Raw genomic sequence first — 10,696 nt, 5'->3', positions numbered from 1 at the left:
TTCAGAATGAGAAAAATGTAAATCTTAGATTTAAAAGCTTTTCTCACACACACACTTCACTCTTCAGCAACTGCCTGTATTCAAACATCTCGATCACAAGTCCTGGACTACTGTTGCCTTCAGGGATCTTCAAAATTAATTTGTGTGCCTCTGGGATGTTTAAGGAAATGTTCCTGTTTTTAGAGCCGAGTGTTGTCAGACAGCTCTGTGGGGTGGGCTCCTCTCACAAAAGGAGACAGGGCCCTTGGCACTGGGCAACGCCTCTTGTTCATACCTGAGGGAGTGGATGGGCCTGTTGCATGATTAGATTTTTTCAAAAAAGGCCCTGGCTCTCCGCTGTGATGGAGCAGCTTAGGCACAGGCGTGAAAAACTCCTTTGCCTCCTCATGTGCAGCATCAGATGGGGGCTGGTCGTACAGGCCGCAGCACCGACCGTCCACCAGAAATTCCTGCTGCCTCACGAACAGCAAGAGTCAAGCCAGGAAAAGGCAGCTCGTGCACAGGTTCTCCTCGCCAAACTCCAGCCCGGGGGGCGGCGCCGGGCAGAGCAGGCACCGCAGACCGAACGCCTTGCGGGGCGACCCCAAAGGCGCCCGAAGAGCCAGCGGGGTTCATACCCTGCCCCGCGAAACTCCTCCGCCCCCGCGGCACGGCCCGCCTGCGCAGGGGAGGGCACAGCGGGGCAAGCCACCCCGCGCAAGCCCAGCTCCACTCGGGCCGCGCCGAGCCGAGCCGAGCCGGGCGGGCGGGGCGGGGGGCGTCCTTAGCGCCGGGGCGGAGCCATCCGCCGCTATATGAGGGACGGGCCGGAGCGCTCCCCGGCGTTGGGAGCTCGTCGGGGGAGAGGTGGTGTTGAAGGGAAAGGAGGGTAAAGAAAGGCAGGACGGAGCCGGCGAGGCGCGTCGAGGTGATGGAGCTGCTGAGGACCATCGCCTACCCGCCGGGCGGCGGCGGCGCTAAGGGCTGCGAGCCGGTGCTGGGCAGACCGGCCCCCGGGGAGGCGCGGAGGAGAAAGGCGGAGGAGCAGCCGCACCAGCACGGCCACCCCGCCGCCGAGGTCTCCCGGATTATAACCGACCCTACCACGGGGAAGCGTTACTGCCGCGGCAAGGTGCTCGGAAAGGTAATGGCCGCGACGAGCCGCGCGCTCTGCCGGGCCGGCGGGCGCTGCGCTGCGGTTCCCCTGCCTCCCGAGGCGGAGCGGGCGGCGGGCGCTGTCTCTGCGGCGCCGCGTTCCTCTGGAGGGTGCGGGGGTGCGTCCCATTGCTGCCCCACAGCCCGCCCGGAGGCCGGTTTGCCGCTGTGCTGCCCCGATCCAGGCGCGGTGGGGACGAGCGGCATTCCTCTCCCGGTTCACTTGTGTACCTAAATACAGGCGAAATCATTCTTTCAGCTCGGGAAAGCCTGCAAAAATTATGTTGGTGTTGCAGGCGGGGCGGGGGCGGGGGGGCAGGTAGACCCGCAACGCGAACCTTCAGCTGGGCGATGAACCTACGACCTGCCTTCTACCGAGTTGTCCTGTGCTAGAGAAGTTAACGCTCCTTGACTAGTACATGAGCTGGTGCGTGACTAAGCGTGGAACTTCTTTCATACCTGCTCTAATCGCCGTTTTCTCGTATGTCTCTCTAGGGTGGATTTGCCAAATGTTATGAGATGACAGATTTGACAACAAATAAAGTTTATGCTGCAAAAATCATTCCTCACAGCCGAGTAGCAAAACCTCATCAAAGGGAAAAGGTGTGTGTGCATAAATTACATTTTTTTTCCCTCTCCTCTTTGTGCTGGATTGCCCAGCCTTTCTCCTGAAATGGTTTTGATTGAGCTGTCTGCTCAACCTTGTGGACTAAAGGCTAACAACATTTTTTTCTTCTTTTCTTTTTCTTTTTTTTCCACCTCGTCTCTTGTCTCTTCAGATTGATAAAGAGATTGAACTGCACAGAATGCTTAATCATAGACATGTTGTGCAGTTCTACCACTACTTTGAAGACAGAGAGAATATTTACATTCTTCTGGAGTACTGCAGTAGAAGGGTGAGCATCAGCTGGGAGAAATCCAGTATTTACTTACCTGGCACCTGCCACTAATGTAAATTTGTGATGTGTAATACAATTTTTTTTTTTTTTGTGGTGCTTTTAGTTGTAATTTCTCTATGCATTGACTTACTTTAGCTTAAGGTGGATCTTGTGCCTGAATGTTCAGTAATATTCCTGCCTTTGCTTTATCTCTGCAGTCAATGGCTCACATCTTAAAAGCAAGGAAGATATTGACAGAACCAGAAGTACGATACTACCTCAGGCAAATTGTGTCAGGGCTAAAGTATCTTCATGAGCAGGAAATCTTGCACAGGGATCTGAAACTAGGTAAGTTCTCACCTCGCCAACTTCAAAACACGCTCCTCCAGCCCTGTCAGCATTATACAACTTTACACTTGTATGATGATAGATTAATTGAAAGAATCAGTTCAGTCTGTCTTTACAGTGGAAACTTGGAGCACTTAAGGGATGACATTGAGCATTACTACTTAAAAAATATCTTGGCTGGCTTCTGGCTTTGAGCAAAATATGACTCAGCACCTGTGGCAAATGCATTCCTACCTTGCAAGAAATGGGCTAACTGGAATTTCTCTGTCTGCTAGGTAACTTCTTCATTAATGAGAACATGGAACTGAAAGTGGGTGACTTTGGCTTGGCAGCTAGGCTGGAACCACTGGAGCACAGGAGGAGGTAGGATAATCTACAAATGTTAAGTCTACTAGTAAATGAAACCAGCTTAATTTAGAAATGAGAAATCCTGTTCCATAGCAAAAACTATTTGCTTCTGGAATCAAGATTTCCCCTTCTAGAAAACAGGCTCCTGTGCTTTCACTTAGGCTTTCCTCTGAGGATTTGAATAATGGCAAATGCCAGGGGTGGGATGCCTGACTGACAGGTAGTGCAGATATAAGTCTGCTGCTCATGTATCATGAGGACACCATGAAATACATCTATGCTGTTCATGTTGATACAACTCCACTGTAGGAGTCTCTAGGTTTTTGTCTGAACTTGAGAGGAAACCTTGCCCTGTGAAAAACAGCTTCTCTTTCTATCTAAAATACTAACTGGCTCCGTGGCCTCTTTGATTTGCAGAACAATATGTGGCACACCAAATTACCTTTCCCCAGAAGTCCTCAACAAACAAGGGCATGGCTGTGAATCTGACATCTGGGCCTTAGGCTGTGTAATGTAAGTACTTCCCTGCCTTTGAAATGAAATATTTCTATCACTAGTTTAGCCTCTTGAGAGTTTAAAGAGGATGCAGTACTGCAGGAGTTTGTAGCCCTTTATACATGTCCAGCCTAAGTGCAGAAATTCTCCTTCATGTTCAGAGACAGACAAAGCCTTTTCAGTAGTAGTATATAAGTACTTTGGCTGTGAAACAAGTAAAACTGTTTTCCTTTGCCTTTGAGCAGGTATACAATGCTGTTGGGAAGACCCCCGTTTGAGACCACAAATCTTAAGGAAACATACAGATGTATAAGGGAAGCAAGATACAGCCTGCCTTCATCTCTCTTGGCACCTGCGAAACATTTAATAGCTAGCATGTTGTCAAAAAATCCTGAAGACCGACCCACTTTAGATGAAATAATTCAACATGAATTTTTCTTACAGGTTTGTACTGTCTAGTGTGCTGGCTGAAAACTTATCCACCCTAAAAATATATTCAGTGGTCTAAAAAATTTTTAATATTTCCACAGGGTTTTACACCTGATAGACTTTCTGCTAGCTGTTGTCACACTGTTCCGGATTTCCATTTGACAAGTCCTGCTAAAAATTTCTTCAAAAAAGCTGCTGCTGCTCTCTTTGGTGGTAAAAAGGATAAAGCCAGATACTTTGACACACACAGTAAGTGAATTACAGCTGTACTTGAAACTTCTGTCTGCCATCAGTGTCATGGTAGTAACGTACAACTATGCAGTAGTAACAAAGCACTTGTATCTGTCTCAGACCTTCCCTAGGTTAGTTTTGACCTCCTTATCAATATGTATAAGTGGTAGCCTGCAACGAATGCCAACTTACATAAATCGATGCTTCCTATGACATACTGACAATCTGTATTGGCTATCAGTTTGTCTGTAATGTCTAATATAAAGTTTAGCCTTTTAGTGATCTATGTGCTGTCCTGGGAGACTATGGCTTGTTTAGAGGAAGCTAGTGGAGGGAGACAGTATGCTTCCTGCAGCTAACTTGTTAGGCTTTCTATAATCCAACTGCTCTTCCAGGTGCAGCATTAAGTATTTTTTCTGGTATTACAGACAGACTAGCTAAAGAAGATGAAGAAATCTACAAGCTCAGGCATGATTTGAAGAAGACATCGATAACCCAGCAGCCCCACAAACACAGAACAGATGAGGTAAATGCAAGTGCAGTTCAATTCAAATCCAATCACAGTTGGGTGGGGTAGCTGTAATTAAATTATATTTTACTTGGATATTGGAGCTGGGGTTGTACACATCATAATCAAGCTTAAATGATTAGCAGAGATGCTTTAAAGAGGGCTTAACCAAGCTTCACCAAAGTATGGTAGCCTTTGTAGGGTGACTATAAATTTCGGCTTTTGAGTAATTATAGTATCTGCCTAGACTCCATTGTTGTGTGTGGTAACTTGTCTGCCAGGTGCTCTTTCCCAATATTCCAAATACAGGGCTTCAGTTTATTATCAACTAAGACTTATTAAAAAATAAATTGCTGAGATCTGTCTCTTACCATTTGGTTTTCAGACATGCACACAGCTTTCTCTTGCTAGGCCAGGGGAGAAGAGGACTGATTATTAGCATTAGTAAGATGCAAATAGAGAAGCACACCAAGTCTTTCCATTCTTTAGATCTTCTAAGTTCAGTCTAAGATCATCTCTTTGTACTGGCTGGAAACATTAATGCCAGTTTCCCTAGAATTTGCCACTTGTTGAGAGCCAGGAGAAGCATGCAAAATTTGCATGTAAGACTTGGTTTGTGTTATGTTTGATGTTTACATGTCTGACATCTCTTCTAGGAGATCCAGCCTCTTATCACAACAGTCGTGAAGCCAGGAGCCTTACCAGAAACTAAGCAAACTGGAGACTCCATTCGGATGATAGTCAGAGGAACTTTGGGAAGCTGCAGCAGTAGCAGTGAATGTAAGTGCAGCAAAATGTAGTCTCCAATTCTAAATCCCATCTTTACTTTCTTTACGTCTCAGACTTAGAAGCTTGATACAAACAGCAGCTTTCCTCTCCAACCCCTATTTTTGATGCCCTAAATTCAGTGGCTAATATTTTAGGAGAATTTAAACTGGAAAGCCATAAAAGTTGAACTTCTTTAAATTACTGTGTAGGTAACTGAAAGGTTTAGAACTAAAGCCTGCTCTCTGTGTGCTCTCGTCAGTCTAATAGTCCTTCTCTTTTAAGGCCTGGAAGACAGTACCATGGGAAGCGTTGCTGATACAGTTGCAAGGGTATTGCGAGGATGCCTGGAGAACATGCCAGAAGCAGACAGCATTCCCAAAGAACAGCTGGCAGCATCCTTCCAGTGGGTTACAAAATGGGTGGACTATTCTAACAAGTATGGCTTTGGTTACCAGCTGTCAGACCACACTGTTGGTGTCCTTTTCAACAATGGGGCACATATGAGCCTCCTGCCAGACAAAAAGTAAGAATGAATACAAACCCAGCAATTCAATAAGGTTAAGTATTAAATACTTTCATCTCTAACCTCCTTACTGTCTTTCTCCTCTTAAAGGACAGTCCACTACTATGCTGAGCTAGGCCAGTGCTCTGTGTTCTCAGCCACAGAGGCTCCTGAACAGTTCATTAGCCAAGTAACTGTACTGAAGTATTTCTCTCACTACATGGAAGAGAACCTCATGGACGTAAGTTGAGCACGTTCTGGATCTTGGACTATAATCATGCAGTAAATATGAACTGAGTGCTAAACAGTATCTGCTCTCTTTCCTAGGGAGGAGATTTGCCCAGCCTAACAGATGTACGCAGGCCCAGGCTTTACCTCCTACAGTGGCTTAAATCTGATAAAGCATTAATGATGCTCTTCAATGATGGCACATTCCAAGTAAGTTTGGTAGCATCACTGGAGAAAATTTTAGAAAATTCTTTATTTCAATAAAACTAGATAAGTGCCACAAACTGAGAGGAGAAAGTGTACAAACAAGAACTTGCTTTTCTTTTGCAGGTGAACTTCTATCATGATCACACAAAAGTCATCATTTGCAATCAGAGTGAGGAGTATCTCCTTACATACATCAATGAAGAGAGAATATCTACAACGTTTCGTTTGACAACTCTTCTGGTTTCTGGATGCTCGTTGGAACTAAAACAGAGAATGGAATATGCTCTGAACATGCTGCTGCAGCGATGTAACTGAAGGGACTGACTTGAAGCAAATGGACCTTTTTTGGTCACTGTGAAGTCTACAGGGGAGATGGTGGAGCAACCTAGTATGTTGATGATGGATGTGTGGTGGTACGAAAACTTGACTGTCCTAGTGTGCTGGGCACACCTATTTAGACAGAAGCCTAAGCCTGCTGTTGGACTAAAATGGTGTGACAAGGAGTTCTTTGGACCATAGTTTTCCTTGCTTCATATATGTGTTAGAGATATTTTTGAGTTGAACTCTAAGCAGAGTATGACTGGTTGCTCTGTAAGGGAGCATTTCTGATGGAGTTAAACTGTGAATATGCATCTGAAAAGGGAGGTATGGGGATAGCTCCATTGTTATGGAATAGCTGTAATAAGCAGCTTCTGGCTGCTTAACTGTGAACTATGGCCATACTTTTTTTTTTTCTTATTTTTCAAAAATGCCCACACTTGTGGCTGGTAAAGTGCATTCCTTGTTAATATTTTTTTTATTTATTACAGCCTAAAGTGAAGTATTTATTACATAACACTTTTTTTGGACTGTGGCATTTTAAAAAATAAATCTGTTGGCAATAAAGAGAACAAACCTGAAGCATCATTCTCCACTCTTTTTGCAATACAATTTAGCTTGCTTTGCTTTGCATTACAAAAAGTCTTGTGGGTCTGCTTTCCTTATGCTGTTTTTAAAAAGTCTGCTACAGGTCAGGATATGAATGACAGGTTCTACCATAGAGCAGTTTGTCCATGTCTGTGTAAGCTTGTAGTCACAAGAACCAATATGCTGCTGCTAATTATAGCAGTAACCCTAAAGCAACTACTGATAGGACTTGCAGAATAATGATGTGGGCCTTGACACTGTTATTGTCCTAGGGGCTAAAACCAGAAGTATGGATCAAGATATTACATCCTATAATTGATATTGATGTTTTGCACTGACTGAAAAGAACACCTTACTTCTGGATGATACTCAGTGGACAGTAGCTATGCTAAGGAGCTGTATGAGCTTCCTTTTTTTAATTGCTGTGGAAGTATTGCTCTTACTCCCCAAGGAACTGGAGTATCCTGACACCTCAATGGCAGAATGAATTATCCATACCTATTGCTGCCACTCTTATTGTGCTTTACTCTGTGTCTTTCTGCCCTTGATTAAATGGGAACCCCAGTAAAGTAAAATCAGATTTTTTGAGAAGATTAATCAACTTTGGGCTTACAGTACTGGGTTGGTGACATGAGACTGCTACAAGTGTTATTAAGACCATATAGTTGTGCTGTAAGTTCTCTGTAAAGTAGTTTAAAACAGCTGAGAACAACATAAGGATGGCTTGTTGCTTAAGGTGATTCTGTTGGTAGTAAGTGCACATTTATCAGAGTGATTGTTTTCGTAAAATGATGGCAATGCCATTTGTCAGTTAAACTTTGTAAATATATGCGATTATTGACAGCTCATGACTCAGTGCAGGGGAGAATGTCTACTTGGGGGCTGGGATTATTTCTCTAGATACTACATAGCACTCTAAGCAACTGTCTGATGCAGCAGCAAGCAGTAGCTCAACTACTTGGATTAATCTTCATATAACTGAATGAAGTGTGTTCTGAAAAGCAGACCTCAATTGCCATCAGTGTTTCAATCGAAGCAGATGAATACAAGAGCAAAAATGTCATAAAGTGTAGACTAAACAAAGTACAAATGTCGATCCAAAATAGTAAGCAGAGGACATGTCACTGCCTTTCTTCGTCTTGCATCAAGTGTTTAAGTGTAATTGTTTTTCTTGTATTGAATACTATGCTTTAGGTAATATTTATTTACCTCTCAAGTCTAGACAGGAAGACCTAATTCAGTTCTTGACATGAATTCAATAATGTAACTAGGCAGTTCAGTGAAGTTAAATATATACTTGCTATGGTGAGCAGAATTCAATTTACCAGCTGTCTGCTTTCTTAAAGGGATAATGATTGATTTTATTCCTAGGAGGCTATGACTTACTTAATTCTGCTACACATATACAGCCACTGTTGAGCCCTGTTTTCTTACAAAGTAAGATCTCACTTTTTGTTTATGGCACCAGTAAGCATGCAGTTTTGTGCACATGAAGCACAAAAAGACTTTGAGCTATAGTACTTAACTTCTTCAAATGAAAAATAGTTCTTTATTTGACTGTCTATGTGTTGGAGAAAGTTTAAGCTTCTGCTGCTATAATTTATTTGAGTACCAAAATCATGTTTCTGTGGCTGAAATGCAGGCTGGTATAAGCAAAGAAACAAAGTTCAAGTACAGGATGTTTAAAAGTGGATGGATGTTAAAGGCCTCAAATCCTATTGCAGGATTTTACTTGGTTGTGGACAGTTGCAATGCACCTCACTTAAATGCAATTAGGTGAATCAACAATTTTAATGCAATGTGTGTGTGGTACCAGGATGCTTGGTGCTTTCTAGAGCTTTCTGTATCTTTCTGGTTAGTGCTGTGTATCCTTACCTCATTTTATTTTCTTACTGCAAAATAAGAGAGGTGTTTAGATCAAATTAAGGAGAGATACCCATTTCAAAGTAGACTATCTTGGCCCTATCCCTCAGCCCACGGAGGGAAGGCTGCTTTAAAATTCGTAGTAAAAGAACTTGCATTAGGAACAAAGGTCCTGAAATTCCTTCCCAGGGTGGATCCAGTCTTAAATAAGACACTCTTAAGTGCTAATTGACCTCCTTTACCCAATCATGTAACATCCCTGACATAATTCTGCATAGGGGAAGATTAATATTAGGAAAGTACTTGTCCAGTCCTCTATATAACAAATGTCTTATCTTCTCCTGAAGTATATGGTCTGGATTTTATGCTTTTCAGGTAGTGACCCTAATCTTTGCTATTGAAAACAAGAGCAAACATATCAAGAGTTTAGCTTGGAAGTGTATGTGCTTAAATGAAAATGTGGAGATTAAAGGATTAGGTGAAAGTTGGCACATAGGTTATTCAGGTATGAGTGGTGGACATAGGAAATGACATTGCCAAGTAAAAAAAAAAAAAATCTCTTCTACTCTTATCAAAACATCTTTATCAATTCTTAAAATATATTTTTGCAAATATAGATACATACTTGTACAGCTCAGTGCTCTAACCCGCCAGTAGCAAAAAAGTCAAGAAACAATTCAAAGAGGTCATGCTTCACTTTGATGTAATATATTACCCGGTGATGCCACTAGTCACTCAAGTGTTCTAGGGCATTCTCTGTAATCCATTTATGGTGTTCTGAAATAATTCAATTTAAACCACTTCATATACTGTGTATGAAACATGTTACTCTGCTGTATTGAATACATTTCCTGATATTGTCTGGATTACTTAGGAAACTAGAAAAATATTCAGTCACTTTAAAGCTATTTCATTATTTATGAAAACAGACTGGAGAATGATCCTTCAGCTGCCCATCAAAACCTGCCAGTTTTCTGCCTGATTAGATGGAATCTAAATGTAAATGTCAATTTTAAAGAGTATTGAAGGTTTTTATGGGTAACTATGGATGCCCAACTAGCTGCATACCATTTTTTTTTCTTTTGGTCTGATTTTATACTCTTTATGCCTTATTAACGTTAATAGTGGCAGACATGTCTTTGAATTATCACGATGTTTTAGACCAATACATACAAATTAAGAGGTTAAACTCCTTTAAAATATGCAGTATTTGAAACAAATTTCTTTGTTCATCAGTGTTTGGAATTTATTATAATAGAATATAAATATTTAGCCTCTTGGATTTATCTGTGTAAATTTGCTTCAATATGGAAACAACATTGATTTTAAATATTCTGTTGTACTGACATAGAATTAGACTAAATTTGAAACTGTTGCTGTGGTGGTTTTGGTTGTTGATGGTTCTTGGGTTTTTGTTTGTTTGTTTTTGTGGGGTTTTTTTGTTTGGTTGGTTTTTTTCTTGTTTTCCTACCATGAAATAATGAGGAAAAAATTTTCCATTTTCCATATAATGTAGATATGATCTGAACAGGAGAGACAGTGGTTGACAATTTACTGCTGTTTCCTACTTACTATTTGAAGTAACACCTTAAGCTGTCATAATAGGAAAATATTTAAATCAACAGGACCTTACATAGAGGCATTTACTGATGCCAAACTAGATTAGGTGAGGAGTTACTAAAGCCTTTTTCTTCAAAGGTTAAAAAGCAATAAGGTATTTCATAGTTACTTCCACATAGGATTCTGAGAGGATGAACAGAATGAACTCCCCAGCACTTTGCCAGAATATAATGCTGCTTTCTTTTGTGGCAGACCAGAAAAGAATATCAGTCCATATTCTGCCTCCCTTAG

The 10,696-nt window shown here is 42.0% G+C and overlaps 1 protein-coding gene across 1 annotated transcript; it reads left to right on the top strand.

Moving 5' to 3' along the window:
* Positions 1-837: 837 nt before the first annotated feature.
* On the top strand, positions 838-6,976 carry PLK2 (polo like kinase 2). The gene is made up of 14 exons (XM_051642695.1): positions 838-1,123; positions 1,630-1,737; positions 1,914-2,030; positions 2,231-2,360; positions 2,636-2,723; positions 3,126-3,221; positions 3,449-3,647; positions 3,734-3,881; positions 4,292-4,389; positions 5,028-5,151; positions 5,422-5,662; positions 5,753-5,882; positions 5,969-6,079; positions 6,200-6,976. Exons 1-14 carry the CDS (start codon positions 911-913, stop codon positions 6,389-6,391), a joined length of 1,995 nt encoding a protein of 664 aa, XP_051498655.1. The 5' UTR covers positions 838-910; the 3' UTR covers positions 6,392-6,976.
* Positions 6,977-10,696: the final 3,720 nt, after the last annotated feature.

The sequence above is a fragment of the Apus apus genome, chromosome Z (assembly GCF_020740795.1).
Source record: "Apus apus isolate bApuApu2 chromosome Z, bApuApu2.pri.cur, whole genome shotgun sequence".
In the NCBI taxonomy this organism is placed as follows: Eukaryota; Metazoa; Chordata; class Aves; order Apodiformes; family Apodidae; genus Apus; species Apus apus.
Note: the sequence above shows the minus strand (reverse complement) of the source record. Positions and strands in the feature narration are given on the sequence as shown.

Bases quoted from the DNA above. Each gene is read 5' to 3' on its own strand.
- PLK2 (XM_051642695.1), top strand. From the start codon at position 911: ATGGAGCTGCTGAGGACCATCGCCTACCCGCCGGGCGGCGGCGGCGCT. The intron at 3,222-3,448 runs GTAAGTACTTCC...GCCTTTGAGCAG, and splicing joins TGGGCCTTAGGCTGTGTAAT to GTATACAATGCTGTTGGGAA. The intron at 5,663-5,752 runs GTAAGAATGAAT...CTCCTCTTAAAG, and splicing joins AGCCTCCTGCCAGACAAAAA to GACAGTCCACTACTATGCTG.